Source organism: Ornithorhynchus anatinus, chromosome 10 (genome assembly GCF_004115215.2).
Source record: "Ornithorhynchus anatinus isolate Pmale09 chromosome 10, mOrnAna1.pri.v4, whole genome shotgun sequence".
Lineage (NCBI taxonomy): Eukaryota > Metazoa > Chordata > Mammalia > Monotremata > Ornithorhynchidae > Ornithorhynchus > Ornithorhynchus anatinus.
In genome coordinates this window covers 56,779,540-56,797,522 of record NC_041737.1, presented here as the reverse complement: position 1 = coordinate 56,797,522, position 17,983 = coordinate 56,779,540, and the positions used below count along the sequence as shown (strand labels likewise).

The 17,983-nt window shown below is 53.7% G+C and overlaps 1 protein-coding gene across 3 annotated transcripts; it reads left to right on the top strand.

The window, feature by feature from the left end:
• The first annotated feature begins 6,965 nt into the window (after window positions 1–6,965).
• Window positions 6,966–15,096, top strand: KRT3 (keratin 3). Of its 3 annotated transcripts, none has more exons than XM_029073172.1 (10): window positions 6,966–7,308; window positions 7,378–7,589; window positions 8,578–8,798; window positions 9,820–9,880; window positions 11,032–11,127; window positions 11,445–11,609; window positions 11,961–12,086; window positions 12,302–12,522; window positions 13,197–13,231; window positions 14,795–15,096. In XM_029073172.1, the coding sequence occupies exons 1-10, from the start codon at window positions 6,966–6,968 to the stop codon at window positions 15,094–15,096; spliced, it is 1,782 nt and encodes a 593-aa protein (XP_028929005.1). The 3 variants fall into 3 exon arrangements, with proteins under 3 accessions (XP_028929005.1, XP_028929004.1, XP_001505912.1); XM_029073171.1 differs by having other exon boundaries at window positions 6,966–7,344; XM_001505862.2 differs by having other exon boundaries at window positions 6,966–7,589.
• Window positions 15,097–17,983: the final 2,887 nt, after the last annotated feature.

Below are 17,983 nucleotides of genomic sequence, written 5' to 3'. Positions count from 1 at the left end.
GCGTTGGGGTGAAGCAGGGTGAGGGAGCTGAGCCCCAGGGAGGCTCCTGTTGACTCTTAAAAAGCGATGACGGTTCAGGGTTTCCTCAACTCCTTTGTGCTGGCGAAGGGCTTCGGCTCAGCTGCTTCCCAGCACCCGGGAGGGATCCAAAGGGCAGGGAATTAATAATCGCTGTGGTATTTGTTAAGCACTTAGCATGTGCCAAGCATTGTACTAAGCACTGGGGTAGAGACAAGATCAGACACAGTCCCCCATCCCATATGGGGCTGACAGTCTAAAAGGGAAGGAGAGCCAGGGATTAGGACTCCATTTTACAGATGAGAAAACTGAGAAATGGAGGAGTTATGTGATGTGCCCAAGGACACACAGTGGGATTAGAACTCAGATTCCCCAACTCCCATGCATGTGCTCTTTCCATTATTCATTCTTTCAATCTAATTCATTGAGTGCTTACTGCGTGCAAAACACCGTACTAAGTGCTTGGGAGAATTCAATATAACAATAAACAGACACCTTCCCCTCCCACAAAGAGCTTAAAGCCTACACTAGGCTATGCCTTGTGAGTTTGGGGAAGGCGCTCAACCTCTCTGAACCCCCCGTGCCACCACCCTCCCTCCCTATGACGTGGCGACGTTCTCGTTCTGAGGGTGAAACCCCGAGGAAAGAAGGCCAATGGGTGGATTCCTCCGCAATAGTCAATCATTCATATTTATTGAGCACTTGCTGTATACAGAGCACTGTGCTAAGCACTTAGGAGAGTACAGTACAACAATAATAACAACAATAAAAGGACACCTCCCCTGCCCATAATGAGTTTACAGTCTGTGGTAAAAGCAGTATTTATTGAGTATCCACTTGGTGCAAGGCACTGCACTGGACGTTTGGAAAGCACAAGATGAAGTGACCCATTCCCTGCTACGAGGAGCTTATACTCTGATGGTTCCAGGGAGGGTTAGTCCCTTACCTTTCGGTATCCTCCTAATCTCTCCCATTTCTCTCCCCCGCCTTCCTGCAGAGACTATCTCTCAGCAAGTCCGGGCTCTGGGGAGCAGGGTCGAGGTGGCGAGGGAGCTGGTTGGCTTACTGAAGCAAGAAGGATTGAGGCTAGACAGCAGGAAGAACTTCCTGGTAGACAGGGCGGCGGAGCCCAAGCACTGGGAGGAACGTGGAGAACCATGTCGCTCTCGGCCCCGGCTGCGGGAGGCGCGTCCCGCCCGGAGGTAGGGGGATGGATCGGATGAACTCACTGGGGGCCCACGCCCAATTTGGCGAGACCCTCCCTTTTCCGGCAAGAGCCCCAGAGTCATCTCCCCCAAGGCCCCAGCTTTGGCCCGCCACGAGCTCCAGGCCAGGGTGGGGGCGGCAGTGGAGGGGATTAACTCAGGGAGCGAGGCTGGCAGGGGCGCGTGGAGCTCCGATGGCTGGCACTCGTGCCCCCTCTGCCACTCACCTGGCGGGGTCCTGGCTTAGGGCCGTGAGTGGCAGCTGGGAGATTTCTCCCTGGCGTTTACTCATCGGTGGATTCCCTCCTAGGCCGTACCCGCCCTCCCCGCCCCTTGCATTCCCGCTGACACCGATGTCCCCTGAGCCTCTCTCCTCCCCCTTCTCGGATTTCCTAAGGCAGGGGGCTGGAGGGGTCATCGCAGCCATCCCCCTGCCTCAGGCAGGGCCCACCCTCTCACCCTATGACCCGGTGGTCCTAGACTATCTTCCGAGAAGGCTGTAGTGGGTGGGAAAGATTTCCCGTGGCTGCCGGAGTCAGCACCCCATAAGTCTTGGGGTTAGGAGAGTCTAACTTCAATCCTTTCTGCTACAGGACATCCCCATTTTGTCTAGCCCTATCTTGTGATAAGATAGAGAAGCAGAGTGGCTAAGTAGATAGAGGATGGGCCTGGGAGTCAGAAGGATCTGGATTCTAATCCTGGCTCCACCACATGTCCTCTGTGTGATCCTGATAAAGTCACTTAACTCCTCCTCAGTAACCTCATCTGTAAAATGGGGATTAAGAGTCTGAACCCCATGTGGGATAGGGACTGTGTCCAACCTGTTTAACTTGTATCTGCCCCAGTGCTTAGACCAGTGCTGGGCACATAGTAAATTCTTAGCAAGTACCATAATTATTGTTATATGATCATTCTGGGGATCATCCCTCCATCCCACACCTTTGGGCCCGGTAAGGAATGGGGAAAATCACCCCTCAGACTTTTCTTCTCTGGGTCTGACTCTTCTCTGAACCCCAACCCGAGCTGTGTTTAAGGGGCAGCCAGTGGGAGGGGGAGGAAAGAGAGATGGGGAGGGGAGAATCTAGGGGATTGGAAGGGAGAAGGAGGGAGAGACATGGGAACCCTTTCCCCTCTAAATGGACTGCTAAGGAAAAGAGCTAGTTTCTAGTGCAGCAAGAAGGACCTTGGACAGACCCAAGGAAGAACTTACAGAGAACCTGAGGTAGGGGACGGAAGCAAAGGGGGAAAGTGGACTTTTCTCCCAGTTGGAGATGGGGTGGGGGCCCAGAGAAGCCTGCTTGGAGACCGGGGAATGGAGGAGAAGCATGGCCTAGTAGAAAGAAGCCAGGCCGGGGAGTCCGAGAACCTGGGTTTTCGCCCTGGCTCTGCCAATTGCCTGTTGTGTGACCTTGGGTAAGTAACTTCATTTCTCTTTGCCTCAGGTTCCCCATCTGTAAAATGGGGATTAACTAAATATCTGATCTCCCTCCGATTTAGACCGTGAGCCCCAAATGGAACAGGGACTGTGTCTGAGCTGTTGAACTTGTATCTACCCCTGTGCTTAGAATAATATTTTACACATAGTAAGCACTTAACAAATATAATAATAGTAGCAGTAATAAGTCATAATAATAATAATGAGTTGAACTAGTGGTCCCTTCCAGCCCTCCACACCCCCTCCTTGTATTTCCAAGATCCATCCCCACTGTCCATGGGTGTGCCCTCAACACACCCACACCCACACCCACTGGGGTTACCTCACAACCACAACTCCCTCCCCCAATCCACAGTCTGTGGAGGAGAAGCTGGAGTCAGGGCTGCATGGGGTGAAGTCCTTCAGTTGCAGAGGGAAGAATCTTTTAGTCCAGTTGATACCCTGAGCTGTGAAACCCCAGACTTCAATGGTTGGAGAGTCCCCTGGAGCTGAACTGTACTTGGTCGGGGAGGGGGTCCTGGGACAGGTCCCTCCCCTGACAGTGGCCAGCAGCTGGTGCCACACACACACCCACCTGCACAGACACTAGATTCACTTGCTCAGCCTCTGCCTCTCGCCCACGTCCTGCCTCTGGCCTGGAACGTCCTCCCTTTTCATATCCAACAGGTCACCTCTTTCCCTGCTTTCAAAGCCTTTTTGAAGGCTCATCTTCTCCAAGAGGTCTTCCCTGATTAAGCCCTCCTTTCTTCTTCTCCCACTCCCTTCTGCGTCACCCTGACTTGCTCCCCTTATTCATCCCCGACCCCTAGCCCCACAGCACTTATGTGCAAATCCATAATGTATTTATTTATATTAATGTCTGTCTTCCCCTCTAGACTGTAAGCTTGTGGAGGGCAGGGAATTTTTCTGTTATATTGTTACACTGTCCTCTCCCAAGTGCTCAATACATTGTTCTGAGCTCAATGAATATGATTGATTAATCGATAGAGTGATCGATAGGGTCCAGTGTCTGCCTCCATCACCCGGGAGAGCTGGAACTGGAGGAATGTGGAGAATAAACGCTTCCTGCCCTGGGGAAGAGAGGGACAACCAGGCTGCTTTGGGGCACAGGACATTCCCTCCATCCTCATACACACAAAAACACACCCATACACAGATACTGTGCTGGATGCTGGGAAAGGAACAGAGGGAGGAGAAGAAGACATGATCCCTGCACTGGGAGCCCCTGCCAGTTTCCTGGGGGGAAAAGAAAATACATAAAATAGACAAAAATAATAATAATACTGATAGTATTTATTAAGCACTTACCTTGTGCCAGGCACTCTACTAAGCGCTGTGGTGGATACAAGCAAATCAAGTTGGACACAGTCCCTGTCCCATGTGGGGCTCCAAACGAGACAAAGGACCAAACCAGCAAGCATCAGTCAATCAATCAAGCTATCATCCTGAGGTACTGATTGAGCAGTTACCTTGTGTCGAGCACTGTACTAAGCGCTTGGGAGAGTATGATTCAAAGGAGTTGGTAGACAGCGTCCCTGCCCACAAAGAGCTTCCAGGTGAGAGCTTACAGCATCATTTGGAGAGGCCACCCCTCTGCTGAGGGGAGATCCTTTTTCCCCAACCACACACGCTTGGAAGGGCCGGGAGGGGTAATCTGGGAAGGCTTCTTGGGGAAGGTGGGTTTTAGTGGTCCTAGAAAGAGGCATTCCAGATGGGGGGATGGTTCGGCAGAATGAAGAGGAAAAGGGAGCGAGAAGGGATTCTCAATGGGTGAGCCTTTGGAGAGACTGGGGGGGGTCACCCTGGAGGGCTTGTGGGGGCTTGCTGCCAGCTTGACCCCTCCCACCAGACCCCCGGGCTCCCTCTGACCATGGATCAGGTCAGGGACCCTAATTGAGAGACAATTCTGAATGGGAGGGACTAAGAGATATCTCTAAAGGGCTACTGAGCCATGGCTCTGAGGGGATTAGTGAGAGATTTCTGTGAGCAGGGGACCAAGGCCCTCCCTGCTTCTTTGTGGACACCCTTTGGGTTTAGCCCAATGCTTAGCGTATAGTAAGCACATAACAAGTATTACAATTATTATTATTATTATTGTTACTCTTTGTCAAAATGACAGGTGTATTCACCCTGGTCTCCTGGGATCAATAGACCACTGAGACCCCTCTGCCCCTTCTTCTCCAAGTAGCCATCTTGGAAGCATGCACACACATACATATACACAAATAAACAAGCACACACACACACATGCGAACACTCATGCACCCGCACTGCGCTCCTCTCCCCACCTAATGTATGTACACACACACACATGGGCAACACACATATATACAAGAATACACACCCATGGGCTCCCCCCAAGGAAAACATGTATACATCCACAGAGTCACACCCATCCATCTGCATAAACACACACACACACACACTTGGATGCCTCAGAACACATGTAGACCCACACATACACACATTCACACAAATACCCACAGACCCACAGCCACATAAACCCCTCCTGCACACACAGAACAGATTCAGATACATCTGGATACACAGAGACAAGCAAAGTATATGGGGTACTAGGCCCAACTTGCCCATAGTGGATGAAAGAGGTCTGTCTCAGGGAGAACCTCCATGGAATCAAGCTGACTCCTATGAGATGCAGAAGTCTTTGTTCTGAGGAGAGCAGAATTCAGGCCCTAAGTCACTGGCTTCACCCTTTGGGCTCCTTCCTGGGCCCTTCTGACGGACGCCATCCAAATTCACTGCCAACTCCCAGGAAGGAGAGCCAGGGGCGGAGTGGATAATTAGAATCCTCAGATAATCCAAAAAACTTAATGGAGGCTGGAGAGTCGACTCCACCTCCGGAGGGTCAAATTTTCCCCTTCTGGTTCTGCCTCACTCCCACTTCCTTTCCCACCCACCCCTCTCCGACTCCCCACCTCCCCGCAGGAGCGAGGAAGGAGGAGACACCAAGGAGCCTGGATATTCCACACTTTGTCTTCTACAGCTCTGGAAAATAGAGAGTAAGCTTTGTGTGACCTTATGTTTCGGTTTAATGATCAAGAGCTTCTTGAACTCTGGGAGTTACACAGGACCACCTTCAAGTCTCTGAGGGAAGTGATCTCATGGAGAAAAGGAAATTTCTATGCTTCCTCTGCAGTCTCCCCAGGCTTCACCCATTGCTGTGTGGCTGTAGGCAGGTCTCTTGACCTCTCTGGGCCTTAGTTTCACTCTTGTTCCTGCCCCTTCCCTCAACAGACTAAGGGGGAAGGATTATAATAATGATGACTGTTGCATTTGTTAAGGGCTCACTACGTATCAAGCACCATAGTAAGCGCTGGGGTAGGCACAAGATAATCAGATGGCATACAGTCATGAGGCCGAGGATGCCTGTCAGAGATGGTGGGACTGGAAGGAGAAATCTGTGCTGTTTAAGACCACCCTGCAGGTTAGGCTACAAACTACCAGTCCAAAGCATATTTACTGTCCTCCCCAAGGAGCCAGGTCCACCAAATGAATGTGCTAATCGTCTTGGCAGGCTCGAAGAGCTCCTTGGTGGGTCAGGCAACGATCTTCCCAGAGTGCTCACCAAGAACCTTATGCTCAGGGGAAGAAAGGGGGACCGAAACCACCAGAAAGACGCTCAAGAGGTCATCGGATCCAGTCCCTTGAATCCAGATAAGCAAATGCCCTCGGCCTTTCGACCGGTGGTGCCCAGGCCATTTGGTGTGGCTTTATAGTACAGGCCCTGGGGAAGATGCTGGGGTCGGGGGGAACAGGGGTCACTCGGACAGGAAAGGATGAGGGCAGTGGGTTTTCTTCGGTCAACTGAGGGGATGGCTCCAAAGAGATTTTCAGTGCCCACCTAAGCGTTGTTTTCATTCTCCCTTTGCGGTCGGTAGGCAGAGAGGGGGCTGAGTTGGCAGGATGGGGCAGGTAGCGTTCCAAGGGCAGCTGCCGGCGGGGCAGATGGGTCTCGAGGGGTCCCCGGCGCCCTCCCGAGCGCAGCCCCGGCAGGGTGGCACTCCGTCGAGCAAAAGTGCCGAGTGCCCCCAGGGGTGCCGCGCCTGCCAGACCAGCACTTTTCTCGATTCAGACGATTTTCTAAGGTGTGTTCGGGCTCTGGGAACAAACTTGTTGCCTGGCAGGCAAACCCAACCCATGAGTATTGGGGATTAATTAGCTCACCGGGGCTCGGAGGCCAGAGGCTCCCTGGGTGTATATAAGGCAGGTCTCCTGCTCTGCCTCCACAGCTCTCGGTTTCCTCGCTCCGATCCCGACACCGACACCAGAACCCAGCTAGCATCGCCATGAACCGACAAGTGTGCAGGACGACCGTCAGCAGCGGCGGGGGCAAGGGCTTCAGCGGCCGCTCGGCCGTGGTCTCGGGCAGCAGCCGCATGAGCTCCTGCATGGCTCGGTCCGGCGGGGGCGGTGGGGCCTGTGGAAGCCGGAGTGGAGGGGCCGGGGGCTTCGGGAGCCGGAGCCTCTACAGCCTGGGTGGCAGTAAGAGCATTTCCATCAGCGTGGGGGCCCGCGGCGGAGGCTTCGGGGGCGGCCGTGGCGTCTGTGGCGGAGGCTTCGGAGGCGGTGGCTTCGGTGGCGTAGGAGGGGGCTTCGGCGGTGGCTTCGGCGGAGCCGGGGGCTTCGGCGGTGCCGGGGGCTTCGGCGGCGCCGGGGGCTTCGGCGGTGCCGGGGGTTTCGGCGGTGGCGGCTTCGGAGGCCCCGGAGGCTTTGGGGGTCCCGGCGGCTTCGGGGGTCCCGGTGGCTTCGGCCCTGGAGGCTTCCCTGGTGGCATCCAGGAGGTGACGGTCAACCAGAGCCTCCTGCAGCCGCTCAACGTGGAGATCGACCCCCAGATCGGGGCCGTGAAGAGCCAGGAGCGTGAACAGATCAAGACACTCAACAACAAGTTTGCCACTTTCATCGACAAGGTGAAATGTGGGAGTCGGGACACCTGTGGGGGCCAGAAGGGAAGGGGAAGCCTCAAGGGTGGATCAGATGCCGATGGTTAGAGACATCTTTGATGGTGGCGTGCCTAGATGGGCTGCAGCTTGTGGGCCTCTAGTATGCTCCAGGGTACCTCTCCCTGCCCGTGGGCCCACAGGCAGGTTCCCTTCTCTCCCCCAGGACCCCACTCGTGGTGCCCTGAGGGAGGAGGCTTGGCTCTCAGCTACCCAGGGAAACAAACCCTCCTGGGGTAGAATGCCAGCCAAACCCGACTACCGCTTCAAAGGCAGCCCGTCTCCTGGGATTCCGAGGAGGGGAGACAGAGACAGGGCATGTGTGTGTCTTGGGGAGAGGAGTTTGGGGGTCTATAGCCGGCCCTGGGTCTCAGCTGCTCCTCTCCCCCATCCCTGCTCCCCACCCTAATCAGCTCAGGAGTGGAAACTGAATTTGCCGTGGACCTTGCTGGGGGAGGGCTAGGGGAGGGGACGTGGTCCGGGCTATTTCCTTCCCTATCCTGGCGGTTTTGGATCGCAGCATCTCTGGGGAGGTCATCTGGGCCATGCTCCTGCCTCTGGCCTCCCTCAGCGGAGCAGAGTCTCCCCCTTCCCTTTTTCCTTCAAAATCTCCATCAACTCCCCTGAATGGAGAGTTGGTCCCCTTCAAATGTGGGGAGATATAGCCGTTTTCTGGTTTAAGCGATGAGCCTAGGGTGATGCTTCCCTCTCCCACCTGGGCTGTCTACGTGGTAAAATCACTACTCCACTTTTCTGGTGGAGATTAGACCTCATCGGAGGCAGGAAATTCTCCCGTCAGTCCGATCCTCATCCCCCCTGCCGCAGAATCACCCAGAATCCTGCATTTTCCCATTCAAGAGTCTAGAAACCTCCGTAAAGGGGGGGGGCGGGCTCTGACATCCCAGACTGCTGGATTTGGGGGTCCTGACACCCCTCTCTGTCCCTTCCTCCCACACAGGTGCGTTTCCTGGAGCAGCAGAACAAGGTGCTGGAGACCAAGTGGGAGCTGCTGCAGCAGCATGGGACTGGCTCCATCTCGGGTACCAACAACCTAGAACCGTTGTTCGAGACCTACATCAGCAGCCTGCACAGGCACTTGGATGGGCTCCTGTCAGAGCGGAGCAGACTGGATGGAGAGCTGCGGAGCATGCAGGAGCTGGTGGAGGACTTCAAGAGGAAGTAAGTGAGCCCAGACACTCGCCCTGGAGTAGGGGTAGAGGGTCTCGCTGTAGGGGGATCGTTGCAAGACCTCTTTGTGCCTCAACTTTCCCCCTCTGTGAAATGGGGAGAATCTGTCCCGCCTCTCCTCCATCCCACAGAATGCATAAGTATAATAATAATAATAATGATAGTAATAATTGTGGCATTTGTTAAACGTTTATTATGTGCCAGGCACGGTACTCAGTGCTGGGGTGCTGGGGTGGGTGCAAACAAATCAGGTTGGACACAGCCCCGTCCCACAGGCAGCTCACAGTCTCAATCCCCATTTTACAGATAAGGTAACTGAGGCACAGAGAAGTAAAGTGACTCAAACCCCTGTTTTGGATTTGAGAAGGATTGTTGCCTAATGGAAAGAGCCCATTCCTGGGAGTCAGAGGACTTGGCTTCTAATTCCAGCTCTGCCACTGTGTGACCTTGGGCAAAGCCCTGTGCCTCAGTTTTCTCATCTGTAAAATGGGGATTTGGTATCTGTTCTCTTTCCTCTTTAGACTGTGAGCCCCATAAGGGACTTGGACTGTGACCAACCTGATTATCTTGTATCTACCCCAGCAATTAGTACAGTGCTTCATACAAGCTCATTGTGGGAAGGGAATATGTCTACCAACTGTTACATTGTTCTCTCCCAAGTGCTTAGTACAGTGCTCTGCCCACAGTAAAAGCTCAATAAATATGGTTAACAAATACCGTTTTAAAAAAAACAGGGGACCCTGTAGGGCCAGCTCGGGTGGGTAGGGAGGCAGAGACCATGATTGTTGGTCTGAGCAGGGAGGATATTCTGGGCAGAAAAATCAGCAAGGAGACTTCCTCCTATGGGCTGCTCTGAGGGGCTGTGTCCAAAGCAGGGCTCCCCTCAGCGTGTTTCTTGGGGAAGAAACCGCAGTGCGAGGGACTCAAGTAAGACCAGCAAAGACCGTAAGGGAGTGGTTTCCTTGGAGGAACCCCAATCCAACCCCCCTTCTCCCTCTCTTCTCCCTACCAGGTACGAAGAGGAAATTAACAAGCGCACCACGGCCGAGAATGAGTTCGTGACACTCAAGAAGGTAAGGGGGCGGGCCGGGGAAGAGGAATTGGGTGTTGGAATAAGGAGCTTAAGTTTTCCTTTTCGCATGAGAAGAAGAGGGTTTTCCCCTCTTCTTTTGTTTCTGGTGGGGGCGGGAGGCGGAAGTTGGGAAACTAGATGAACAGGAATAGGGAATAGGGGTCTGGGCATCTCTGAAGGTCTAGTTCCTGCCCAAGTGCCTGATCTTTTGTTTTTTCTTACGGTATTCAAGTGCTTCCTATGTGCCAGGCACTGTTCTAAGCGCTGGGGTAGATACAAGGTAACCGAGTTGGACACGGGTCATATCCCACAAGGGGCTCATAGTCTTAATCCCCATTTTACAGATGAGGTAATTGAGACCCAGAGAAGTGAAGTGACTTGCCCAAGGTCACAAAGCTGATAATTGGGGGAGACAGGATTAGAACCCAAGTCCTTCTGACTCCCAAGCCCCAGGTTCTATCCACTAGACCACTCTACTCCTTCTTCCATCTCATCCTCCCTCTTCCAATGGGCGGGGTTGTTTTGTGGTTCTAAAGAGCTCCAGTGCCCTCGGGGTGCAATTTGGAAAATTATCTCTTTGTTCCAGCTTCAATCCGTCTTGCTACAAGGGAACTAATTCCTCCCCTCCCTGGCTCATGGCGGCTTTGGAAGGGGCATCCTTCTCCTGGTTCCTTTTGTCTCCCCCCCCCCCCCCCCGGGACCTGGGGCTCTTGCCCTTCCCAGATTTTCCCTCCTCCCTTCCCGCCCCAGTTTTTTCTTTTTTAATGGCATTTGTTAAGGGCTTACAGTGTGCCAGGCACGGCTTTAAGTGCTGGGGTAGATACAAAGTAATCAGATTGGACACAAATCCATATCCCACATGGGGTTCACTGTCTTAATCCCCATTTTACAGATGAGATAAATGAGGCCCAGAGAAGTGAAGTGATTTGCCCAAGGTCACACAGCAGACAAGTGGCAGAGCTGGGATTAAAACCCAGGTCCTTCTGACTCCCGGGCTCATGCTCTATCCACTAGTCTAGACCGCTTCCCCTCTGGCCCCTCCAGAGTGTAGGAATGGACATGGATCTTTGAGGGGGGTGGGGCTTGGGACACCCTCACCTCTCTGGCCACTGAGGGGTTGAATATAAACTCTCTCCTTCCCACCCCTCCCAGGATGTGGATGCCGCCTACATGAACAAGGTGGAACTTCAGAGCCGGGTGACCTCCCTGACAGATGAAATCAACTTCCTGCGGGCGTTATACGAGATGGTGAGGGTCCTGTATCTCTGCCAGGCCAACGTGGGGGTTGGAGGACCCCCTCGGCCCGGGATTGGGGGTCGGGGTCCAGGAACCTAAAAAAACACAAAAGGCCGCGGTTCCTGAAATCAGGCATCGGGGATGAGTTCTCAAGAAGCGGTTTAGGGGAGTCAGGGGGTTCCCGCAGCCCAGGATCTTCTCGGAAACAGGGTTGGGGGCACGTTGTGTGTTCTGGACCCCTCTGGGAGTCTCTGCAGAGCAGGGTCGCTGCTGCCCTATTCTCGCGGCACACACTTGAGATGGGCTCAGACTTTCTTGGGTGCCTCCAGGAGCTGTCCCAGATGCAATCCCACGTCAGCGACACATCGGTGGTCCTGTCCATGGACAACAACCGCTTCCTGAACCTGGACAGCATCATCGCCGAGGTCAAGGCCCAGTACGAGGAGATCGCCCAGCGCAGCAAGGCTGAGGCCGAGGCCCTGTACCAGACCAAGGTAGGAGAAAGATTTCTACCCTCTGGAACCCTCTAAACCACAGCCAGTCCTCCACAGGGGAGCTTGCCTTGGTTGGGGGACGATCTGCGGCCACCCCCAAGTAGGTCCCCAAACAACAGTGGGAATGGGAAGGAGGTTGAGGTGAAGCATTTAATACAGTGCTCTGCACCCAGTAAGCACTCAATCAACACCGTGGTTTGATCGATTAAGTGTGGGAAGGGATCCGGGAGGGCCTCCTGGAGGATGTGATTCCGAACTGGTACAGGAAGGAGGAAGGGAGAGGGGTCGGGCAGACACCCCCACTGTGTCTGATCCGCGATGGCGGTCGGGCTTCCCTCTCCCCACCCCCAGCTCGGGGAGCTGCAGAGCACCGCCGGTCGCCACGGAGATGACCTGAAGAGCACCAAGAGCGAGATCATGGAGCTGAACCGCATGATCCAGCGGCTGCGGGCCGAGATCGAGAGCGTCAAGAAGCAGGTGGGGCGAGGCTGGAGCCGGGGGAGCTGGAGTTGGGAAGGAGGGAGGAAGGCGATCTCATCCTAGAAGCCCCGAGCAGGGTGGTACCCAAGGGGTCATCTGGGTCAGCCCTCCGCCTCCAGTCAGGGCGCCATCCCAGCCATCCCTGATTGATGGGGGCGTTTGATGGAACCCCTCTCGCTCACCCGCTTTCTCCGTCGCCTCTCCCCGGCCAGAATGCCAACCTGCAGACGGCCATCGCCGACGCTGAGCAGCGGGGCGAGCTGGCACTCAAGGATGCCCGGGTCAAGCTGGAAGAGCTCCAGGCGGCTCTGCAGCAGGCTAAGGAGGATCTGGCCCGGCTAATGAAGGATTACCAGGAGCTGATGAACGTCAAACTGGCCCTGGATGTGGAGATTGCTACCTACAGGAAGCTGCTGGAGGGAGAGGAGTGCAGGTGGGGCTCAAGGGTGACCCGGACCCCAGGGGACCCCGAGGACTCAGGGGTGACCTGAGCTGAGAGCTCAGAGGGACGTGACAAAGCCTAAGGCTACCTTGCAGATAAGTTACCATTTACCAGCCCACACCAATTTCCTGCCATTATGGCAACCTCATAGCAAGCACTTTAAACAGTCTCATTTCTCACCTCTGACATGGGGGGCAACTGTGTCTCTGCAAGGGGGTGGGGGCAAACCCCGTGTCTACTGTTCCCCTTATGTGACACGTTTCTTCCCAACCCCGCTTTAAGCGGGGCTCAGTGGAAAGAGCCTGGGCTTGGGAGTCAGAGGTCATGGGTTCAAATCCCAGCTCTGCCACTTGTCAGCTGTGTGACTATGAGCAAGTCACTTCACTTCTCTGTGCCTGTTACCTCATCTGTAAAATGGGGACGAAGACCGTGAGCCTCACGTGGGACAACCTGATTACCCTGTATCTCCCCCAGCGCTTAGAACAGTGCTCTGCACATAGTAAGCGCTTAACAAATACCAACATTATTATTATTATTATTCTCCCAAGCACTTAGTACAGTGCCCTGCACATAGTAAATGCTCAGTAAATACTACTGATGGATTGACTGATCGACTGATTCCCTTGCACTCTCTTTGCTGACCTTACGTCTGTTTCCCCGCACAGGATGTCTGGAGAGCACCAGAACGCCGTGAGCATCTGTAAGTATCCATTTCCCTAGAGTCTTTTTCCCCAGGGCCCCTGGCAATCAACCACCCAGCCTATAGTGTATGGGGGGGACCTTGGGATCCTCAGTAAAGAGCTCGGGCCTGGGAGCAAGAAGACCTGGGTTCTAATCCCGGCTCTGTCACTTGCCTGCTGTTTTACCTTAGTCAAGTCACTTAACTCTTCCAGACCTCAGTTTCTAAAGTTGAAAAGGGGGTTCAGTACCTGTTCTCCTTCCCACTTTGTGAACCTCATGTAGGAGAGGGAATGTGTTCAATCTGATTATCTAGCAACTAGCCAGTGCTTTGTGCGGTGCTTGGCACATAGTGCTTTAGAAGTACCACCATTATTATTACCGTGGAAACCTCCCATCCAATAGGGGAAAAGGGTCAGGCCCACAGGCAATCCCCTTCTCTAGGGGCACCGAGGTCCAGTCAGGACGGAAGAGTGGAGAGTAGGGCTGGGGATGAATCAGGGAAAACTTCCTGGAGGAGGGAAAGGTCATGATCTGCCTGGGCCAAGGGAGAGGCAGGCCCATAGGAGCAGGGAGAATAGATAGGGAGACTGAAGACTGTCAGCTTCTCCTACAGACTATAAACTTCTTGAGGGCAGGGATCATGTCTATCATCCTATCGTAGTGTATTGTCCCCAGCGCTTAGTACAGTGCTGTGCCTGCCCACAGAAAGCGCTCAGTAAGTACCATGGATGGCTGAGAAGGCTGAAGGAGGGGAAGAGGGAAGGAATGGGTGTCCAGGGTCAGCTGGGCTGGGCCAGGGGCCAGTCGGCTGGGGAGTGATTTATATTGTATTCTCCCAAGCGCTTAGGACAGTGCTCTGTCTGCACATAGCAAATGCTCAATAAGTACCATGCATGGATAGAGAAGCCAAGGGTGGAGAGGAGAGATGGAGAGGGTCTCTAGGGTCAACAGGGCTGGGTTGGGAGGAGGGGAGCTAGCCTCCAGAGACCACAGACAGTTGGGATTTCTCTGCTGGATTGGAGGGGGCAGACGAGGGGGGTTGGGTGCAGGGATCCTACAGACTGATCCCCCCCACAGAGAAGCAGCGTGTCCTAGTGGATAGAGCCCGGGCCTGGGAGTCAGAGAGTCAGGGGTTCTAATCCCTTCTCCACCACTTGACCGCCCTGTCATCTCGGGCAAGTCATTTCCCTTCTCTGTGCCTCACTCTCCTCTTCTGTGCAATGACGCTGGACAGCCCAACACAGGACAGGGACCTAGTCCCACCCGATCTGCTCCTATCCGCCCCAGCGCTTACTACAGACGAGAAACAGGGTGGCTTAGTGGAAAGAGCCCGGGCTTGGGAGTCAGAGGACCTGACTTCGCTGTGCGACCCGGGGCAAGTCCTTTCCCTTCTCTGGCCCTCAGTTCCCTCACCTCTAAAATGGGGATGAGTTCTGGGACAACCCGATCACCTTGTATCTCCCCCAGCAGTTAGAGCAGGGCTTGGTCCGTAATTAGCGCTCAACCATCGCGACGATTCCTACGGTGCCTGGCACTTAGCGCTTAGCAACCATCGTGAGTCTTCTTCTTTTTCACCTGGCAGCCGTGGTCAGCAGCAACACCAGCACCTCCTCGGCGGTGGGCGGCGGCTTCGGCCGCGGTGGAGGCTTCGGGAGCGGAGGAGGCTTCGGGAGCGGAGGAGGCTTCGGAAGCGGAGGAGGCTTCGGGAGCGGTGGAGGCTTCGGCAGCGGCGGAGGCTTCGGGAGCAGCGGAGGAGGAGGCTTCTCCTCCGGCAGCCGGTGCGGCTTGGGAGGCGGCTTCTCCTCCGGCAGCAGCCGGGGAGGGGTCAGCGGGTCCAGTGTCCGCTTCTCCCAATCGTCCTCCAGCCAGCGCTGCCCCAGATAAACCCCCTCCATCCCCGCCCCCCGCGACCCCGCGGCGACCCTCCCCCAGCCTCGAATTTCCATCCCTTCCCGCCCTCTCCCCACTCCATCCTCCCCCTGACCCCTTTGAGGGGCTCAAGGAAGGGCCCCCAGTCCCACGGGCCTCGGCCGGGATTTCGGGGACACCCCCCCCCCCACCCGCCCTCCAGCCCCCCACTCCCCAACCCATGCTTGGGGTCCCTTGCGCGCTCCGGGTGAGCTGCTGCCGTTCGGATGTATATAATCAGCAAAGCCCTGCGCTCCCTGGGGGGTTCTCTGACCCCGAATAAATCGCATCGTGTTTCAATTCGCGCCTCTCGAGTGCTCCTTTAAAGGTCTTCTTTGGGGGGGGGGGGGTCTACGCGGTTGGAATGGGGGGAGTAATGTGAGGTGGTCGTGATCCGTCGGTGCTCCTCTCCTGAGCCACTGTGACTCGCCCCTGAATAATGATGCTATTTAAGTGCTTACTGTGGGCCAAGCACTGTTCTAAGCGCTGAGCACCGTTCTGAACTCTAGGACAAGAGCAGGGTCCGGACATGTAATAGCAACAACACACCACCAACGATAACGATGAATAAATAGAGGTGTTTGTTAGGTAATAATAATAATGATGATGATGGTTCATTCATTCGATCGTAGTTATTGAGCGCTTACTGTGTGCAGAGCGCTGTACTAAGGCTTGGAAAGTACAATTCGGCTACAGATAGAGACAATCCCTGCCCAACAACGGGCTCGAAGTCTAGAAGGGGGACACAGACTGTGTGCTAACTTCTGTTCTAAGCCCTGGGGTAGATAGAAGGTTATTAGGTTATCCCACGTGGGGCTCACGGTCTTAATCCCCATTTTACAGATGAGGTAATTGAGGCGCAGAGAAGTTAAGTGACTTGCCCAAAGTCGCACAGCTGACAAGTGGCAGAGCCGGGAGTAGAACTCACAGCCTCTGACTCCCATCCCTGTGCTCTTTCCACTAAGCCACCCAGCTTCCCTATATGCTTCTCTTACGTGCTTGCTCTGTGTCAAGCACTGAACTAAGCACTGGGGTAGATACATTACCATTAAATTGGACACAGTCCCATGGGGCTCACAGTCTAAAAAGAAGGAACAGATATTTTATGCCCATTTTACAGATGAGGAAAATGTAACCCCAACCCTCCCCCAGTGACCCAGCATGGACGATCCAACATCTTTAACTCTCACCTCTCTATTCCCAACTGTCCCCACTAGTGACTCAGTATGAAAAATAGTCTACAGATGTATTTAACCTTTCTTGAAACTTCCAGCCTCCCCGACTTTTGATTCAGAGAGCGGGAATCCACTGGGAAAGGGAACAAGTGGATGACGTTGAAGATGAAACTTGAATACAAAGTTTCATTAATCATTATTATAAAAATCACAATAATAAGGATTTTTAAATGGCATTTAATTAATCTATCATATTTATTGAGCTCTTACTGTGTGCAGAGAGCACTGTACTAAGAGCTTGGGGGAGTACAATATATATTGTTGGTAGACACATTCCCTGCACACAGTGACCTTAAGACAGTCTAGAAAGCTTTCTTTAGGTCTCACTCAGCTTCTTCTAGCTGCAATTTCAGTCCTAGTCCTCCCATTGCCTTCTCCTCCCCTTCTCTTCCTCCTCCTCCTCCTCTCCTTCTTCTATTCCTTCTCCTTCTTCTCCTCCTCTCCTCTTTCCCCTCCTCCTCGTCCTCCTCGTCCTCCTCCTTCTTCTCCTTTTTGTGGCATTCCCAGTTGCTGACCATCCCTCACACCTCACCTCCCACTCCCAGGAGCCAAAATCCTTTTGGGTTCGGTTCCCTTGAATACCAGACCACCACTCCCTGCACATTCAAAGCATTATTAAGGTCACATATCCTCCAAGAAGCCCTCCCGGATTAAGTCCTTTCCCCCATCCCCAGCTCACTCTCCTTCTGTGGCATCAATGCACTTGGATTTGTGACCTTTGAGCATTTGATATTCTCCCCACCCTCAACCTCACAGCACTTTTAACATTCATTCCTTCATTCCTTCATTCATTCAATCAATCGTATTTATTGAGCACTTACTGTGTCCAGAGCACTGTACTAAGCACTTGGGAGAGTACGATGTAGCAACAGACAGACACATTCCTTGCCCACAACAAGCTTACAGTCTTGAGGGGTAGGCAGACATTAATATAAGTAAATAAATTACAGATATGTATGTAAGTGCTGTGGGACTGGGAGGGGGGATGAATAAAGAGAGCAAGTCAAGGCCACGCAAAATGGAGTGGGAGAAGAGGAAAGGAGGGCTTAGCTTTTTATGGTATTTGTTAAGCACTTACTATGTGTCTAACACCGTTCTAAGTGCTAGGGTAAGTACAATTAATAAGGTCAGATACAGTCCCTCTCCCGCATGGGGCTCTCAGTCAATGACAGGTACGTATCTTTAAATTATATATTACACATTATTTATATTGATATCTGCCTCCCCATCTAGACTGTAAGCTTGTCGTGGGCAGGCAACATGTCTGCCAACTCTGTTGAACTGTACTCTCCCAAGCGCTTAGTACAGTGCTCTGCACGTGGTAAGAGCTCAATAAACCCAATTGATGATGATGATGATGATGATGATGATGATGATGATGATGATGATGATGATGATGAAGGTGCCTCTCCGCGGTTTCTCCGACGTCTCTCTTGGCGACCCCAACCCAGCCCAGGTGGGGGGCGTCTACACTACGATCTCCAGAGCTACCACTAGGGGGCAGCAGCACAGCCTCTTCCTCCTCCTCCTCTTCCTCCTCCTCCTCCCCTCCCCACTCCGCGGGCTCTTCATTCATTCATTCATTCATTAATTCATTCATTCATTCTTATTTATTAAGCCCTTACTGT

Coding starts and splice junctions, on each gene's coding strand:
- KRT3 (XM_001505862.2), top strand. CDS start 6,966: ATGAACCGACAAGTGTGCAGGACGACCGTCAGCAGCGGCGGGGGCAAG. Junction 12,087..12,301: donor TCGAGAGCGTCAAGAAGCAG/GTGGGGCGAGGC, acceptor CTCCCCGGCCAG/AATGCCAACCTGCAGACGGC. Junction 13,232..14,794: donor CCAGAACGCCGTGAGCATCT/GTAAGTATCCAT, acceptor TTCACCTGGCAG/CCGTGGTCAGCAGCAACACC.